The 20,496-nt window shown below is 41.3% G+C and overlaps 2 protein-coding genes across 19 annotated transcripts in view; both read right to left on the bottom strand.

Moving 5' to 3' along the window:
• Positions 1-20,496, bottom strand: part of cax1 (cation/H+ exchanger protein 1) — a 1,125,587-nt gene that overhangs the window by 533,572 nt on the left and 571,519 nt on the right. The window lies entirely within an intron of this gene.
• The window catches only part of erc1b (ELKS/RAB6-interacting/CAST family member 1b), a 340,281-nt gene that overhangs the window by 215,101 nt on the left and 104,684 nt on the right, over positions 1-20,496 (bottom strand). For 9 of the 18 annotated variants that reach the window (XM_037539543.1, XM_017723129.2, XM_017723132.2 and 6 more), the window contains 4 exons: positions 17,846-17,986; positions 9,514-9,654; positions 9,009-9,044; positions 1,156-1,349 (listed from right to left, as the gene is read on the bottom strand). In XM_037539543.1, the coding sequence (XP_037395440.1) occupies positions 1,156-1,349; positions 9,009-9,044; positions 9,514-9,654; positions 17,846-17,986 (512 nt within the window). The remainder of the gene's footprint in view (positions 1-1,155; positions 1,350-9,008; positions 9,045-9,513; positions 9,655-17,845; positions 17,987-20,496) is intronic. The other 9 variants (XM_037539557.1, XM_017723133.2, XM_037539573.1 and 6 more) reach the window with 1 other exon arrangement.

Genomic DNA, 20,496 nt, shown 5'->3' with positions numbered 1-20,496 from the left:
GAGAAATGTGAGTACGCATCTATATCAGTACTGTCGGAACAAAACCTCCAAAAACTCCAAAAATGATAACTTTACAGGAGCAGAGAAAAACATACTTTACTTTTAATGTAAGTAAATGGAACCAGACTCATTTTCCAAGTTATTTTGGGTCGTTTTTTGGGTCCACTGATCATGAAATTTATACACAATGTAAAGAGCAACAAGTATTTTCAGATTATGTCAAACTTACAGATTTCAGATTATTGTTCCAACAACAGTGATATAAGAGAAATGTGTGTGTGTGTGTGTGTGTGTGTGTGTGTGTGTGTGTGTGTGTGTGTGTGTGTGTGTGTGTGTGTGTAAGTATGCAGAAGTGTAGCATGATGTACCGATATCAATTTCTAAAGTAGTCTTGGGACACGCTCTGAAAGCAATTTGAATCTTGTTTATTTATTCCTTTCCAGCTGAAGTTGTCATTTATTGTCAATTATTCACTCGTATCCATCGAAAAAGATAGCAATAACGACCAGGTTTACTAACTGAAGCAGAAAATGATCTGGGCAAGTCACTGAAAACAAAAATAAGGCTAGACATTAGTGCGACAAACATTAGTGTCTCTAATCTATTTTTAATAGATTAGAATTCCCTGGTTTTATTTAGGTAAGTAGATTGTTGCATATCGTTTCTTTTGATTGATGAATAATTTCTTCCAAGCATGGAGGGCATTAGTTTGCGCAACTAATGGACTTTGGCTCTTTCCACCACTTAGTTTTTCACACTTGCTTTTGAAAATGTCAGTGTATCTGCAGTCTTTCCCACAGATGCTGACTTTATATATCTAGTTAATGTTAAAAGTTAATAAAGTCAGGTATGTTGAATGGTGGCTTTCAAAGAGTAGCACTGGTTCTCTGGTTTCAACATGACATTTGGATAGCACGTATGCATCTGGATCAGTATCCCAACATTTGTTTCGAAGTCGGTGAAAGTCTTCTAGTTTGCTGTTGTTCAGCTAAAGTACAGACTGATGAGACATAGCTGGAATGATGTACCTTTGAACATGATAAAGCACTTTTTCCATAATTTATTAACAAATTAAATAATTATTTTAAAAATGATTATGATTGAGGTGTCCCAGCTACTTTTGAGCCCTGTACATGCCCTAAAAAAAGCACGTACCTCTCCAGCTCATTGATCTTGCGGTCCTTGTCGTTTTTCTCATTCTCCATCTCTCGGAGAATCTCCAGCAGACGGTCCACTTCAGCTTGGGCCTTCCCAGCATCCTCTTTGTGGCGTGCTACCTCCTGCTCCAGTGCGCTGATGCGGTCTGACAGCTCTGTGTTCGCCTGAGCCTCTACAGCTGCTGTATGAGCCTAAACATAAAAACATGGTACAGAGATTAACAACACAGGCACTATCATGTTTTGACATTCTCTGCTTTTTAATCCAAGTGCAGAAATCAAAGCAATCTGGGATAATAAAACTGCTCGGGATCATCATGCAACAGTGTGGTCTCTTATAAAAAAACGTCACGAATGAAAATGATCTTCAAAGCTGAACGCAATTCATGGGTGCCTGTTGTTTCTCAGTGTCTTTGTGTTTTTTTTTTTGTTGTTGTTGTTTTTTTTTTAACATCAGGCTCTGAAAGCCTAGTCAATGAGTAGCGGGCTGGCATTTGTGCCTGAGAGTGGCCTGCGCAGCGTCATAGATGGGCAATATGAGTGTGTAGACGCCAAACGCCCACTTGCACCTGCAGCCTCTGTGTCACCTCGCCCATGACTTCACAACCGGCCAACTGTATTTAGAAAAGGTATGCGCGCAGTGGAAAGCCAATTACACTCACGTCAAATTAATTAAAAGCTCCTTCAGCAATTACAGTCAGATACAAAAATAAAGCACTCTAATAAAAGCTGCAGTGTCCTTAGCCCATTAATATAGCTGCACTCACAAACCCAAACACTGTACAAGCCAAGCACCAGCTCTAATACACTGCACAGACTGTGAGGCTATCATCAAGATCATTTGGCTCATGCAGGACATGACAATTCAGTAACAGCACACAAGGCCTGCACATTATGGTGCTGCATAGCATGGCACAGCTAAAGCAGGCGCAGCGCATAGCAGAGCACACAGCAATTCAGCTCGAACGGCATTGCACAAGAGTGCCTGGGCTCCGGGTGGCCACTGTAGGCCTCTGCTTCTTCGGGCTGGCACGGCGTGAAAGCGGCCTGTTCTGTTTTATTGGGGGATATTATTTGAAGGTGACGTTTAGGCCCCTCTAATTTGCTTTTTTAATGTCTCAGCCTGAGGTTGAGGAGGTTTCCACACCGACCGCCAAGAGCACGTCGTCTGCGGGGGAGGACTTTGAGACAAGCCAGCATGTGTGTATGTGTGAGTGTCTATGTGCTTGCATCTGTGCAGCCTGGAACAGAAATGATATATCTGACATGAAAATGTATTAACTATCCATAATTGTGTAGCTATCATCAAGATGATTTGGCTTCCTGTGTACACAGAGAAATTGGAAGGGCCATCAGTTACGGGCAGGACGAAACAAAATAGCGTCAAGCACACATGCGAAACACACGTACGCTTGCTTGCATACACGCTTGAAGCGTAGATGTATATAACTAGACTGCCAACAGAGGGAGCACTACTGAAGCCCCCATAGACTTGCACTGATGTCCAGATTTTTTTCTATAAAAGGGACTGTGACTTAAGATTTGTATGCATTAAAATGGTCTACAACACAATAAAATTCTGATGTATGAAAAACGGAAATGTTCTGTATATTTTAAAAAAACATGATAAATAAGTCCTTCAACTAGTGGGACGCAACTTGCATTGTGCTGGACTTTCCAACAGAAAATAAGACAAATCAAAAAGCTTCTCTCTTAAGTAATGTCACTCTCTGCCTAAAGTTGGTGGGGCTGAATGATTTATTTGCGCTGAATTAGACATTTAGCACACTGCCCCTCACTCAGGGAACAATAATGGAAGCTGCAACAAAAAAAGAATCCTACTAGTAGAGATTGTCTATTTTTACAAATAAAAAATATTTTGCTTGGTTTATACAACACATTTTAAGAATAATAGACAATTACACCACATAGAGGTGTCTTCACGGCCAGCCTTCTCTTTATATCAGAAACTAATGTATTTTTTGCTTTCTGTAGATGACATCATTCATAACAGAATGTATTTTTCTTTTGAAAAATTGTTTTGTCAATGAAAAAGTTAACCAAAAAAGTAAAATTGGGTCAATAGAAAGGACAAAGACAATGAAGAGATTTAGTTTGAGTTTTTTTTATAGAACTTTTCATAAAAAAAAATTGTTAATTTTATTGTAACTGCTCTTGTGAAGAACCCAGGAAGACTATCAACCACTTTGTGGAAACTAATGGGGATCCAAATAACGAATAAAGAAATGAGAGAGAGAGACTGGTATAAAGAGGAAGAGAGTCTGACAAGGAAGGAAACTGCTTTCATAACTCTAATTATTAGCAGGGCTGTTAGAGCAGCTGTGTTTGCTCTTGGGTCCAATGGAAGCTGTTGATGTTGGAACACTAGTGGGGTCCATGCACATAGCACCATAAATAAGGGAAACACAGTTTTGATGACAGGAAACATATTATGTCTGTGAAGTCATTGATGGAATACAAAGGGTGTACAAAATAACAGAAACATCATATGAAAAACCAATTTTATCTGACAATATAGTTGCGCTATAATATTGTACGTTTATATTTACTGACTGAAGCCCACCTGTTTATGCACATTTTATCAGCACCCCTCTCTTCAGCATCTAACAGAGACGGACCACCATAGAAGTACCATTGACCATACGGTGGTCCTGTGGTGAGTGGTCTACAGTCAGTAACAGTAAACCTACAAAGTACACTTACAGTATCGCACAAAAGTGAGTGCACCCCTCACATTACTGCAAATATTTTATTATATTTTTTCATGGGACGACACTATAGAAATGAAACTTGGACATAAAGTAGTCAGTGTACAGCTTATATAGCAGTACAGATTTAATGTTAAACACTCTGAAAATAACTCAACATGTCATCAATTAATAGCTGTGTGTTGAGTTTTCCAACACAATAACGACCTCAAGCACACCTCCAAGATGACAACTGCCTTGCTGAAGGTAAAGGTGATGGACTGGCCAAGCATGTCTCCAGACCTAAACCCAATTGAGCACCTGTGGGGCCTCCTCAAGCGGAAGGAGAAGGAGCACAAGGTGTCTAACATCCACCAGCTCTGTGATCGTCATCATGGAGGAGTGGAAGAGGATTTCAGTAGCAACCTGTGCAGCTCTGGTGAATTCCATGCCCAAGAGGGTTCAGGCAGTGCTAGATAATAATGGTGGTCACACAAAATATTGACACTTTGAGCACAATTTGGACACGTTCACTGTGAGGTGGACAGCTATTTAGACATTAATAGCTGTGTGTTGAGTTCTTTTCAGAGGACAGTAAATCTGTACTGCTATACAAGCTGAACACTAAGTTTCATTTCTATAGTGTCGTCCCATGAAAAGATATATTTGCAGAAATGTGGTGGTGTACTTACTTTTGTGAGATACTGTATATGGTAGGTGTACCAGAGAAAAGGGTCCATGAGAAGTGTTTCATGGGACGTTCTGGTTATTTTCTTGAGTCAGGCTACACTGCTGTAACAGAACAGGTGGAAACTGTCAACTTAACAGTCTTTACAAGATGGGCAAACAAGCATGAAAACCACATTTTTGGTGCTTTATTAGTGAGATTTTCTGCAATGCCGACAAATCTGTGAGGCCTCAACACTGGCTTTCATGCTTGTATGCCCGCCTCAGTAACTGTTAAGCTGACAGTTACCACCTGCTCACTTCACAGAATACGAATTGATAAATTAGAACCAAAAAAAATAAATCCAAAAACCAAAAATCATCATGGTTAAAATAAAACAAGCAAAATCTAAACTTGACCTTTAGCATATAAATAAAAACACAGACTTTCTACAAAGTGAACTGATAAAAACACATAAGAAAAGATCTATGAATCTGGAAAGTCTGGCTGATGTACACTGCAGGACTTTCAAACTCTCTCTCTCTCCATATACATTTATACACACCGATCAGGCATAAAATTATGACCACCTCCTCGTTTCTACGCTCATTGTCCATTTTATCAGCTCCACTTACTGTATAGGTGCACTTTGTAGTTCTACAAATGGACCTTGGACCCTCACAGAGCAGGTACTATTTTGGTGGTGGATCATTCTCAGCACTGCAGTAACACTGACGTGGTGGTTGTGTGTGTGTTGTGCTGGTCTGAGTGAATCAGACACAACAGTGCTTCTGGAGTGAGAATTGTCCACCAAACAAAAATATCCTGCCAACAGCGTCCTGTGGGCAGCATCCTGTGACCACTGATGAAGGACTAGAGGATGACCAACACAAACTGTGCAGCAGCAGATGAGCCATCGTCTCTGAAGGTGGACTGACAGAGTAGGAGCATCTAATAGAGTGGACAGTGTTTAAAAACTCAAGGAGCAGTGCTGTGTCTGATCCACTTGCACCAGCTCAACACACACTAACACACCACCATGTCAGTGTTACTGCAGCTATTACATTATATATATATATATATATATATGCGCGTGTGTGTGTGTGTGTGTGAGGCAATAGGTACAGCATCCCTATATTTGTGTGTGAGGTGCTAGGCAGAGGGGCACTGGGGACACTTGACCGGTTGGGTCATTCAAGGTAAAGTGCTAGGTGTCTGGTGTGCCTGTCTACTTCTATTTATTGAACAGCGCCATGGTCCTCCAGTGCTCTGTGTTTTAAGCGCCAGGCAGACACCTCACTACACGAACACGCCTTCCGCTCACACAGGACCGGCCAGGACCCCGGTCGCTGTTCTGTCTCGTCCAATCACAGCAGACGCCCACTGCGCTGTCAGCGAGTTATCACTTACACACTTTTTTTATGAGACCCTGCATGAACAGACAACGCACATGGCCAACACTTTCATTGCTCTTGGAGCAGAGGATGGCGTCTGGATATACAGACAAAGCTGTGAGAAGAGAACTTGGGGTAGATCAGAGGGACCGAGATACACAATACACCACTGTGCACAGCTGAATTTCCCTTGGATTAACGTCTCTTTAAGTGCTGAGGAGTCAGAAAGCTGCAATTACATACTCACCTTTTGACATTTGAGCTTAAAAACTACCACATATACATGAGTGCTTGTGCAGACTCATGCAGATAAACATATATTGTACATGTACAATACACAGAGTTGCAGTTTTTCAGGTTCATCTTCTTTCAAGCAACACTGACTGGCCATTTTATCAGGTACACATACTATAGGTTTACAATTAGCTGCAGTTGGAAGAAAATCTTGTATGTCCATTTTTGTGATCTTTCAGTTTTTGACATATTTTGAAAATGTCTGTTGCCCTTTACATTGTGCATAAACTTCATGACCAATGGACCAAAAGAAACGGCCCAAATGACTTGGGGAAAACGTCTGGTTCCATTGAATTACATTAAAAGAAAATTATTCTTTTTTTTTACAGAATATAGAACAGTTGTTCTCAAAATAAGGGAGATAAGGTGTCTCTCATTAGTTCTGTGTCATGTTATCAGCTGTTCACAGGTGCTTAGCTTGCTGACTCATATCAGTTGCAAAAAAATGAGCAGACTATGCTGCCACGGTCTAAAATAACATTACCACCAGGGTCCAAAATTAACAACTGCCAGAAGCCAAAGTCATTTAGATTTTCTGGCTAGCATTAAAGATTGATATACTGCAACTGGACGGTTCCAAGGTTACAGGTGCAATGATAATTTAATTAATGTTAATATTTATTGCAGAAAACTTTTAATTTTCTTCAGTGAGTAGCCTTTAACACATTTCTTACTTTGTATGCTGTAGTTATACAGTGACTTGATCAGTAAAGGTCTGTAAAGGGGAATGCCACCAATTTTTCAAAATATCTGCATAATTCAGTTATTAAGATGGAAAGTCAAACTCAAAATGATTTAATGTGAAATGGTGCACTGTAGAGAAATCAACTTGTGATGTATACATCACTCAAATACAGTTATTTTATTTACCATCCTAAACGACTAGTGAATCTAACACATCTTCTGAGATGTTGTAATGCTTATAATGGTAAAATGGTGGTAAATCTGGAAAAATACATGCTATTTGCCCCCTGCATGTACCTCTCTGCCATGAATGGCATTTCAGGCCAAAGTCTCTTCACTAGGCTGCACATTCATAACAATTTCTTGTAATAACTTCTTATGACGAAGGTTTTAGAGGCATTATAAGGCATTATGCTTTGGACGTCTGGTTCCTATCAGCACCACTGTGAACAATTCTGATTCAGTAAGTTTCTCTAGAACAGATCATTTCGCATCAAACCACTCAATGACTTTGTTTACATCCTAATTGGTGGAATTCTGCTTTAAAACCTGACTGGATATGGTAGTACTACTTACAAACTGACATTATGGTTGTTCAGTGATTAGCCAAATCATGCAATGAACACTAGATGACATGTTTTTAAATTGCCAATTAAAATATAAAATGAGACGGTTTTGTGAAAATATTTGATTGCCCCAGTCACTGAAATCCACTCACTATAATTTAAATAAAAGTAACTATAATTGAGTGGAAGCATTTCAGTGTAATCTATTCATTCAGTTCATTCGGTTTATGTTGAGATATTCGTAGAATAAGGACAATGCCAATTATGTAGCGGATAGCAGAAATGCTACACACTTAAAAATGATGGTTCTTCAAGAGTTCTTTAGTAAAGAAAATGGTTCTACATAGAACCCTGAACACTTATAGAACCCTTTGTGTGATAAAAGGGTTATCTGCATTATGAAAGAGTTCTTCAGATTGGTGAACAATGTGCTGTAGGTGTTCCTACACAGAACCTTTTTAAAACGGTTGTTTATAGCACCAAAAATTGATTCTATTGTTACGATGTCAGGGTTGTTACAACAACAGAACCCTTCCTGGTGCTATACAAAACTCAGTCAATCTGAAGAACCATTTCACAATGTAAAGAACCCTTTAATCACGGAAAGCATTCTTAAGATTGATGGAGAACGTGCTGTAGGCGTTTCTATATAGAATCTTTTTGAAAAAGGGTTCTATATAGCACCAAAAAGGGTTCTGCTATTGTAACATGCCTGATTTCATAGCAATAAAAGACCTTTGTGGTGATATATAGAACACTTTTCAAAAAGGTTTTGCATAGAACCATGTATAAAACATTCTCCATCCATCTGAAGAACCATTTCACCATGCAAAAACACTTTAATAATACAAAGGGTTCTTTAAGTGTTCATGATTCTACACAGAACCATTTTTCCCTTGAAGAACCATTATTTTTAAGTGTGTAGATGAGGGTGGAAAAAAGCAAGCCCATTCAATTGCTGGGGTTAATAATGTAATAGCTGCATCAAGTCAAAAGCTGATCTACATAAAATACCTGGTGCTTCTGATTAAAAGGACTAAGTCTTGGTAAAAAGCCCTGCTCCTTCTGGTAGGCTGGTTATGCCTCTGATAAAACGGCCAATAAGTGTAAATACAAGGCAACTCAGTGCAGTGTATATGTAAAATCACAGCCATTCTAATATTAACGTGGTGGCCGACGCGCAGTAGGGGCTAGAAACCACACGGCATAAGTGAGCAGGGCAGCTAAAACAGATGCACAGATATGAGGCCACATCACAGCACACTGCAAAATATGTAACATTAAACCCACTTACAACAGAGGACCACTCTGAGCCTTTTTATAAGGAAAGAGTTCATGCATGCAGGCCTCAAACACCCTAAAGGTCTTCAATCTCGCTCACTTTCTCTCTCACACACACACACACACACACAAAAAACAAACTTCACATAAGCCTTGAGCTCATGCAAGCAAAGCCATACGACTCACACGTTCATAAGATTCCTTTGCAGCCACACGCACAGAGCTAAGGGAGGATTTCCACACCGGGATGCACTTACAAGATTGGAGGGATGGCCTGACATGTGCTCAGTGTGCTTTAGGAAAGAAAGAAGGATCGGGGGAAGGAGTTGGGGGGAAAGGGGTCCAGAAAGTGATGATCAAAGGAAATTCAGTTAACATTATATATAGGATGTAAGAAAGGAAAAAAGAGGACAGGAGGTGGACAAGAGAGAACAGACACAGAGAAAATGACATGAGGTGTGAGCATGAGCAAGAAAGAGAAACGGAGACTGAACACAGAGACGATAATGGCATATGAAAGAGCACACATTGACATCACAGGGTTTCAACTGTGTCACCTCAGATGTAGAAAGGGATGGAATGCACCTCTAAAGGAGTGACGGGTATGGAGAATGACAGCACACTGCTAGAATATGAGACACATTGCAGCAGAAACACAGCATGGCAACTGTCAACACCTGCCTGCGATCTCCTAGTCAGCAGTAAGGTTATTTGCTACTCAGGTGAGCTAATCAGTTCAGATGTCTGATCTCTCCCTCTAACCTTCTTGAGCTGATTCTCCAGCTTGATGCACTCCTCTTTCTTCTGCTCAAGAGCAATCTCAAAAGTCTTGAGCTTGGAGTCCTTCTTCAAACCAGAGGAGGCCAGAGATGAGGCGTGCTCCTTTAGATCCAACAGAGTCGTCTGCGGGGAAAGGAGGGAAAACGGATTAAGACTTAGTCTAAAAGGAACATTTCTGTAGCTTTTTGATGTAGTATGTACTACAGAAATCAGGCTGAAAAAACAGCTTGTTTTGAATTCACAGTCACATATCGCACACTTAAAATAAGATGTAGAATGTTTTGGTAACACTTTATTTGGATTGTCCACTTCAGATGCTTGGCAGATACTTAATTCACTTTTCATTCAACTTACATTCAAATAAATCTCTCCTTAAATGACCATAATGGCTGTAATCCTGACCTTAATCTCAACCCTGACCCTGGTCCAAATCCTAATCCCACCACTGTTTAGAATCAACTTAGTTCAACAAACAGTTAGTAACAATTTGAATATCTGCAGATAATCTATATGGGACTACAGCGTAGATATAGCATGGTATAGTATAAATATTCACATCTGTCCATTTTGCCCATAAATGGAAATTAAGCAGCAACAACAGCTCATTTTGAACCAAGTGCTTTTGCAATGTCACAAAAACACAATGCATGTAAATATATCCACCTATAAGTCTACAGCAGTTTCACATTGCAGCCATAAGGAACATTTCATATGGACTCCTTTTTGAATGAAACATGTTTACATATATCAGTCTTAAAGGCACAGTAACAAAAACAGCCTGTTTCTGTCTCTGGGATAAAGAGAGGTTGGAAAATGGTCATGTAAAAATAAATCAAGACTGTTTTTGGTGCATAAAACCACACAAACGTCATAAGTGTGACCTCAGGGGGAAAAATACACAAGGAAAATGTAGGATATGGGTCGTTTAAAGTAATAGCTTGTTGAAAAATCTAATTCACACAAAGCCGGACAAAAGTGCAAGCAATATTTTGGTTTTCAAGATATCTTCTATAACAGTTTTAAGCCACACAATAAAGTGTGTGTTACATATATATATATATATATATATATATATATATATATATATATATATATATATATATATATATATATATATATATATATGGACAAAAGCATCTTACAAAAGGGTCTTACAGTGTCAGAAACAACATAAGCAAACATTTTCAAGGTTACTTAAACAACTTGTGGTAGCTGAGGCAAGTGCGTAATAATTTAGGAATGCAGTTTGCACAATGCTAATTGGAGAGTTATGAGCTTCCATTACTTTAGCCTTATAGGCTCCAGCAAAAACTAAAGCAAAGAAAAACTCCAGACACAAAACATGTCTTGGCCGATTGGCTGTGTTTGGAAAAAGGAGAAAATTGTGTAAATTAGATTTTTTTTTCAGTGTAGTACTCTTTAATATGCACGGCGCTGACCAAGAGCACTGACTCCTAACGCGGAGGAGCACGAGGCCAGAGATGCTAATCAAAGCCAGTTGATTAGCTGAGAGGCTGCATTAACGTCATGCTGCAAATCCTTACAAATTACAAAGAAACAAACTAAGCCCAAACATATGCAAACATGAAGCCTAAAACCTCAGCCAGCTGCCTTACTTTGATTTCAGTCAGACCACAAACACCATGACATGTAGGCCTATTGCGCAAAAGCAGAGTAAAATATATTGGTCAGCAACTGGATAAAGTGGATATGATATCCTCACCCAAAGCCCACTAAGTGAGTAATAACCTCAGTGTAAATCACACAACCATAAATACAGCACTGAGAGCACAGTCTTTACTGTACATATGCAGCGCATCGCTTCTCTATTCACTAAGCTGTGTTTCAGATTCAGAAAGCTACAGCCTTCCATCCGTGAAGCCTTTCCTGCTGTTTCCGTTTTCAGACAGAGAGCCCCACAATTTCACACTCCACTGCCATCCGCGTACCAAAATACATGCCTAGTGTTCGGACGGCTGCGGCACATTCCCAAGGCCCTCCGCTGGCGGTGGTAAAGAAAACAGGAGCGGGGGAATGAAGCGTGTGCCACGTGATTGCACAGAGTGAGGCTGAGGGAGTTTGTCAGAGAGGTCACTGTTCATACATACAGGCTACACACGACAAAACTGATAAGAGAAAGAGATGAGAAAGAAAGAGAAAGATGGGGGGGGGGTTGCACCAAAGTGAGAACAGTACATAGTAATATTGCTTTCAAGCTCAAGTGAGGCAATAGTTTTGTACAAGGAGGAACCCGTTCAAGTGTTTTATGTGACAAAGGTCCTCATCATGATCGTGCCATCTCATCGAGAACTCTCTGATTGTTCCGTCTGTAGAGGCAAGAAGTCTTGGTGTGACTCTGGATGGCCAGTTATCGTTCTCGACTCACATCGCTAGCCTGACTCGGTCATGCAGATTTCTCCTGTACAACATCCGTAGGATTCGACCCTTCGTCACCCGAGAGGCCGCCCAGGTGCTCGTGCAGTCTCTGGTCATCTCTAGGCTTGACTACTGCAACTCGCTCTTGGCTGGTCTTCCCATGCAGGCCATCAAGCCTCTGCAACTCATCCAGAATGGAGCAGCACAGCTCATCTTCAATCTCCCCAAGTTCAGCCATGTCACCCCACTGCTGCGCTCCCTTCACTGACTTCCTGGAGCTGCATACACCAGATTTAAAACCCTAACGCTGGCCTACAAAGCCAAAATTGGACCAGCCCCTACCGGCTTGATGGCAATGGTGAAATCTCAAACTGTACCACGAGCCCTTCAAGCTTCGAGTACAGCTCGGCTTCACCTGCCATCCTTCAAGGCGCATGGAAGACAAGCATAGAGAATGTTCTCTGTACTGGCACCCAAGTGGTGGAATGAACTCCCACTGTACTGCAGAGTCTCTTGCTGTCTTTAAACGCAGACTGAAGACACATCTCTTTACACAGCATTTAAATGAGCATTGAGCTATGTATTGATTGCAACATATCGTTCTGCACTTATATATTGTATTTTATTGTATTGCACTATGTATTGTAGTTTACTGTAGTGTATTGCACACATTTCTGTGTTTCACTCTGTTCCTTTTCTCTCTGTATCTACAGTGACTTTTTGTTTCTAGCAGTATCTGAGCTCAGGACCGTCTTTCTCTCTAACCTATTGGTAACTAGTAAAGATACTTTCTCTAGATAGACAGAGCACTTCTTTAAAGTTGCTTAGCATCTGCTAAATGCTGTAAATGTTTAAAAAAACGTAAATGTAGCGAGGTTATGAAATGGGTGTTTATTAGCTTGCTGGTATATATTAGTTTTGGCCTATTTTACTGGAGTTTTTACGCCCTTCTCTATTAGTTGGCCATTAATCATTAACTGGTAAGCATATAATCAAGGATGCAACCCATCAAAATATCAATTGTAAAAGGCAGTTCTGGTTCTGAAATCAAAGCCATTGTAAAATACTTGTGAGCAATTATAAGCGTACACATCAACCGAATTCTGTATTAATACATCGAAATATTAAAAAGTCTTCCTTGCATGGTCACAGCACTGATATGTGGGGTCAGGCATCAGCATGTACAGGAAGTAAACAGGCCAAAACCATATTAAGTTAAGTGATACTTTTTTAATCCCACAACCAGGGAAAGTCCACCTCCACATTTAACCCATCCGTGAAGTGAAACACCACATACACACTAGTGAATACACACACACTAGGGGGCAGTGAGGACACTTGCCCAGAGCAGCAGGCAGCCCTATCCACCCTGTCCGGGGAGCAATTGGGGGTTAGGTGTCTTGCTCAAGGACACCTCAGTCATGGACTGTCGGTGCTGGGGATCGAACCGGCAACCTTCCAGTCACAGGGCCAGCTCCCTAACCTCCAGCCCACGACTGCCCCCAAACAAAACAAACCCTACTTAAGAAGAAAATAAGCTTTAATGTCATATTTGCTTCTCACTACTAGTCCACGTTAAACAAAAATAAGTGCCATGACCAGCGTAGCTTTGGCTTAGTGTGCCGCAATAGCTTTCAAAAATGTTACTGACCATCACATCGTTGTCTGTAATTTTACACACCCATGTGTGATTTCCTCACACCACCTTGTATCAGACTTTCTTTTGAAGAACAAGGAAGAAACAGCTGCTTTTAAGTTGGTACACTGTTATAGTCCTTGAACATGGGCCCAATACGTAGGAAGGTGTTTCAAGTTTGGGTGCTGAAATATTTAGCAGCATACACCTGACGGAAACAATGACATCATGCTGAATACTATTGTTGTTCCCTTGCTGAATTGTTTAGAGTGAGACGACCAGACAGACCTGTGTAAAAAAAAATAAAAAATAAAAAAAATAAAACAGCAAGCTGACGCTCACCCCACTGCCTGTGTTCTCTCATACTGTACGAACTTTATGCAAATGAGCTGAGCACTGACAAATCAAGACTGTTCAGGCAAGAAACGCTTGGGTCACAACCCAGAGCCAAGCTACACGCTAGCGGAAGATTATTACAATGGTTTAAAAAATGAATGAGAGTGGGAGATAACAATGTTGGTTGAAAACAAAAAGCTTTCAAAACAACATCAGGTCGTTTCAGGGCACAGAATGAGCCTAACAACTGGCGAGGGACGTGATTCCCTTCACTCCAAAATGTAGCTTTAACTTTAACAGTGCAGATTTTGTACGTGAAATAAAAACATTTTGCATCCAGATTTTAAAAACTAAATAAAACTACATACTCCACCCTACAGAAAGCACAAACGGGTTAAAATATTTGAAACTTGTGTTTCGTTGTTATTTTTCCATCACAGTTTTAGTTACGGTAGCTGAGAAGACCCAACAAACTGCAAATAACCAAAAACAAGCTGCACACACAGAATTTTACAAACACGCTGCAAATTCATAGACACTGTGAACTCAGAAAGCACTTTTATCGAAATGATGACACTGACACTACATTTCATAAACGCGCTGCAAATACAGAAGCACATGCAACTTCAGAAATCCTGGTAAGCCAGCCAGTCACAACACAGCAGAGATGTTTCTGGAGGACACTCAACGAGGACAGAGCCATTCAGACGTTTAAACTGTACGCAGCACAAACATTTACATTTATGGTACAAGTTAGTTAACTTTTATTTGAGCAGATTACGGCCATCGCTATATCGTAATGGGGATTAGCTGTAGAGTGTAAACTTTTAACTAGTAAGCAGTTCAGCAGAGAACTAGTGCACAGTGCAGCCACGACATGTCAGACACATACTAGCCAGCCAGGTTAACGCTGAGCTCGGGATGTGTGTCCGAGTGTCTGTGGTCTTCTGTACTGCTGTTAGTGGTTTCCCATCATAGATATTCCATCCCCTTTCAGACCTTTGAGTCTTCCAGGAACATTTCCTCTGTGTAGTGACCTCCCTTCCGCTGTGTAGTGACCTCCCTTCCGCTGTGTAGTGACCTCCCTTCCGCTGTGTAGTGACCTCCCTTCCGCTGTGTAGTGACTGGCTTTTTTTACAGTGTGCTTGTAAAATGTAGCTCTGATGTAGTCATGTTGTTGAAAGCATTTTCTGTTTTTGCAGCACGTTTAAGTTTGCAAAGTGCAGTCTGAACAATGCTGAAATCTGTGTGCGCTACAGCCCCCTGAAAATGAAATGAAATTTAATTCAGGCTTTTCAATTGGTCTAATAATTATTCTTTAGTTGCTTAACGGTTAAATGGGTTAATCGTTTACATCCCTAATCCAGCCCTAGTATACAGAGGTACAAGACAAAGCCTACACTGCAAAGGAAATAGGACATACTAAGGCTCAAGAAGGTCAGAAGAAGAGAAGGGTACAGTATGCAGAAAGAAACTGGGTGTGTAGAGGTACAAGACGGAGAGTGAGGGTGCTGATGGAAGGAGAAAGAGACAGAAGGAGTGGGGAAGTGGTTTTGGTGTCTTGCTGCCTCTCTTGATGCAGACAGCGGAGAGGAATGTGTAGATCACAGAGTGCAAGAATAACACGAATAATAAACCACTCACAGAAGAAAAGTGCTAAGCATAGCCGTGTTTCACTGACCATGTGTGTGCGGATATATATCTGTGTTCTGACCAAATGGTTGTTTATTTACAGACTTTAGAAACTGTCTGTCTCTCTTAGGGCAGTGGGGAGGGGTAGACAGGCTGATGAAGAGAGGGAAAGAAAGAAAGAGACAGAAAGCACAAGCAAACGAGACAGCAGAGCTGAGGACAGCAAGAGAAATGAGCAGTAGCTTTGTAGGAGGGGTCGATCCCCTCACACGCAGAATTCTCCATTTATCTTCCTGTCTCTCTCTGTCTCTCGCACACACACGCAAACACAGCAAGGCCTGACAGTGGTCAGATCCAGCCTGTCTGTTTTCATCACTCTGATGTTTCTCTGAGGCTGTATGGATGGTTGCAGAATCCGAGCCTGTCAGTGTCAGCAGCAGACTGATGGCACTCCCTCACTGCAGCAGCGTTTGCTCTTTATTCCTGATCTGGGACCAGTTTCTGCACACGTTAATCAGAACCATTAGAGGAGGGAGCATACAGTGTGGCTTAAATGTTTGGAATCACCCGTTTCAATCACATAAAACTTCATCACATTAGTAAGGAATTAATGCCATAAATGATTAATGTTCATATGATTTTCACGTTTAAGTTAAACTGTTTACCACTTAGCAACTTTCGTATTTTCATGTACAGTGGCACTTTATATAATGCAGACTTACAAAACAAACCAAAAAAGTTACTTGGCAGGTAAAAGTGGCATAAATCTGATTAAATCTGATCTTCATGTAACACAGATGTGTTATCAGTGTGGCAGTTTGAACAGCAAAAATCAGTGAATCTGACATTTTCAACTGATTTGAAATCCAATACGTATCCGATCTGCAGCAATGCAACTTAGTCTGAACAGCCAGATCAGAATTTATGCAACTTTTACATAAATGCGACTTCACATTCTCTATGATTTCACGCTGTTGAGGCTCAAACATTTTGGGTGATGTTTCTGTACAGAAATTAGGTGAGATTTATCCAAAATCATCCTTAGTGTTCAAAAAGATTTCAAAAGAAATGGCTGAACGAGGCCACAGGAGAACGAGGCTGCAGCACCAAAGAACAGTTAAAAGTCTGAAAGCAAAGTTTACAGAATGCGAGGACGTGACCCAAAAAGTGACCGTGCCATTTTACAGCGAGATCGAAGACATCTGGGTGATGAGCCCAGCTGACAGTAAGTGAAGCTTCATGATAGCTCCAGAGATGCTGGTGAAGATGAAACTGAATCTTCCAGAAGCGACTGGCATTCGTTGGCAGTCATGACTGTTTACCTCTGGATTAGCCACATGAAGCAACATGAAGCATTGTTCTTTAACGCATATGGGTCAGTTTATGAGCTGATCTGTTATGGATGATAATGTCAACAGGCAAACCAAAAAAAAATGGATTTGGGCCACTTTTACCTGCTGTGTGAACATTCAGAGATAAAAAATATACTGTTATTATCTATATACAGAATTTTTTGTCAACTTGTCTGTCAAAATATGACCGCCAGGCATTATGGATATTGATGTTATTATAACTTCACGCAGTCATGTTATAATAATTCTAAAAACGTTCATTCTGGGCATGCCAAAAATGTCTTAATCTTTCATACCGACCCATTTATTAATTCATTTATTCATCTATCTATCTGAAGTACTAAAATTGTACAAATTGTACAGAAATTTTAGATTACTCCAGAATTATGAAAAACATTATATAAAACATTCAATAACTGAGACAGCTTTGACACAAGCAGTCACATTAGAAACAATCTACTGTCGGTATACTAATCATCTAATATCTTCCCCCACCAAAAAAGTTCCCCAAATATGTTTGATACTAAATGTAATGTCTACAATATTTCAATGTACGCATTGTACATCAGGAAGTCATCACTGAATGAAATAAAATGAATATGACAAGTTATCGCTAACTTTTAAAAAGGCTTCAGATCTGTTTCTTCTCCATCTTGGCTCTCCCTGCTTACAAATGCTTGTCTGCTTTATCTGCTACTGGCTTTGCCAGCACAGAGCTGTTTGTCAGTCAGCAAACACGTGCACACATCTATCACTCAAAGAAACAGGCTGTCGGGGAAGATGAGACACTAACAGGCCTTCACCAAACAGTTTCTGGAAGGTTCAGTCAGCAGCTGTACCGGAGCTGCGTTTGGTCGTAGGATTGTGAAAGACAGTTAAATGTTTAAGCACTGTCCGACGTGCTTGGCCAGACTGACATGCGCATGCAATCAATGTGATCCACGAGTGTTGTCAGAGTGTGTGAGTGTGTGCGCCGCCTCACCTCACGATCCGACAGGTCTCCCTGCAGCAAGCTGACTTTCTCCTTCAGCTCTTTCAGTTCCTTCTTGTTGTTTTCCAGCTCCTCGCCCTTCTCCCTCTCGTCTCTGTCTCTCTGCTCCTTCAGACGCTCGATAATGCGTTCCTGAACACACAGCAAACAAACAAACATCAACAATCACCTGATTAACTCACACAGCCAGCCAGAAAAACATGCCTCGGTCTTGGAAAAGTGTGCGGTCTGCTTATTTTTACATGAGGTGATGGACTGGACTGGCCACCAAAGTACAGCATCATTTTCACATGTAGCTTTTCTTCTAGCAGTTGGCCTACACCCCATGTGTCAAACACAAGCCCTGCGGATTAAGTCAGGCCCATGTCATATTCGGCTTGTGAAATTAATGCATTGTGAAATTAATTCATTTTCTATTCTTATTAGCCTGTTTCACAATGAGATGCACTACAGTCCCCATCATGCATTGCAACAAAATTCCAAATTGCAATTTAAGCAATTTTTATTTTGCAAGAGCTACATTTTTTTTAAATTACAGCCTACATCATCAAAAACATCATAAAAAAGTGAATATTTTGTCTTCCTAGCAAAAAAAAAAAAAAAAACAGGTCTGAACCTCAATATAGAATATATATATATAGAGAGAGAGAGAGAGAGAGAGAGAGAAAATATATAGAAAATAATCGCAATTCAAATTGCAGTCACAACATTTGTCATCCATCCATGCATTTTCTAAAACACTTCTCCCTCAGGGTCGCATGGGGGGTGTTTTGCTGGTGCCTATCCCAGCTGTCATCGTGCGGAAGGCACACACAGACAGTCACTCACACACTCAGACCTAGGGGCAATTTAGCATGTCCAATTGGCCTGACTGTATGTTTCTGGACTGTGGGAGGAAACCGGAGAACCTGGAGGAAACCCACGGAGACACAGGGAGAACATGCAAACTCCACACAGAGAGGACCCCGGTCACCCGGCCAGGGAATCGAACCCAGGCCCTCCTTGCTGTGAGGCGACAGCGCTACACACCGCGCCACCCTTCAATATTAGTAAAACAAAATGTTCGTGCCACTCAGGAGCCCGCACAGGCCACATTTCATGTTTCCAATATGTTGAAATTCAACAGATAAACAGTAACTGTACATTAAAATGTGCATGTGTGTTCTCTGCAGCGTATGTGTTCATTTATTTTCACTTAGAAAATCAACAAAACATCATCGGACCATGAGAATCAAAGGTGAACTGCCCGTTGGAGCTCATTGGAGTCGCATATTGTGAGTCCATGTGAAGGAAAGAGAAAGAAAGTGAGAGAGCGAAAGAGAGAAGGACCACAATTCATTAATCTCACATGTGTGTCAACTTTGGCCAGGCACTGAGGGCAAAGCCACAACACAGTGTTTTCGGAAACTAGCATGAACTGAGTGCAGCAGAAAATGAGCAGAAACGAGTCAGATGAGATTCTGTCCATTCCTCTACAGCAGAGGCACTCAGGGGTGAAAGACCACCATACCATTTGCACACTAATAACACACCGCAGAAAAAGCCCCTCTATTATCAACAGCATGGCTGTATGAAACAGAGAGAGAGGAAAAAGGAAAGAGACGCAGATGGGAAAAGGAAAAAAGAACGAATGTAATAATGCTGAAACAGTAAGAGGTTTGAAGCGGGGTGTTTTTGGCAGCGGAGGGTGTTTGCCATCGATGGCCTGTGAAACTGGCCGCTGGAATCAGAGAGAGAGAGAGAGATCGCGCCTCTGGCCTCCGGCACTTTCACACCCTTGCCGGCCAAAACTCACACAGTGAGCGGCCGAACTGGACATTAATAACACTGCTTTTTCAGGCCTGCTCTGCTTTTCTCACCGTGAAGGCCATATTTCACTCCCTCGAGCGGCCGCTGCTGGCTCTGCCATGCTGGACTGTGTGACATTAAGTATGACTGTTAGTGTGTCGCCACTCTCACTGCAGCTTTAACACAGAGCAAGGGGGTGGGGGGTGTACGAGGTGTGGGGGTAGACCAAAGAGAGAGCAAGAGAGAAAGTCAGAAAAACATCAGAAATTGAGACAAAGGGATTATAAAGAAAGAAATAAGGGAAGAGTGAAAGACAGAAAGAGCTAGAGAACGAGGGGAAGAGTAAGAAAGCGAGTGAGAGCACAAGTGACAGAAAATAGAAAGAGAAAGAAAGAAAGCAAGAGAGAAAAAATAAGAAAAATGACAGATAGAGTGGAAGAATGGGAGAGAGAGAGAGAAAAAGTGAGAGAGAGAGAGAGAGAGAGAGAGAGAGAGAGAGAGAGAGAGAGAGAGAGAGAGATGCAGGGTTAAAGAGTATGTGTTGGACTGGGGGCGTGTGAAAGGTGGGTGACTGCGTGTGTCTGTGTTTAAAGGTGCTGAATGTAGAAGTGATGGTGAGACACAGAAACCCCATCTCCCTCCCCATCTTCTCCCTCCCCATCTTCTCCCTCCCCATCTTCTCCCTCCCTGTAGACGGCTGACAAACTCAATTTCCGGGCCGAAGCTGTGGTGGTGCTGTTCAGGGAAGAGAGGAAGAAGAGGACCAAACCTCAGAGCGTGAGGGTATATGAAGGCGGGGGGGTCCAGATTGCGGGCCAGACCACAGATACATAAGACAATGCTAATAATCTCCA

The sequence above is a fragment of the Pygocentrus nattereri genome, chromosome 1 (assembly GCF_015220715.1).
Source record: "Pygocentrus nattereri isolate fPygNat1 chromosome 1, fPygNat1.pri, whole genome shotgun sequence".
NCBI lineage: Eukaryota > Metazoa > Chordata > Actinopteri > Characiformes > Serrasalmidae > Pygocentrus > Pygocentrus nattereri.
Note: the sequence above shows the minus strand (reverse complement) of the source record. Positions and strands in the feature narration are given on the sequence as shown.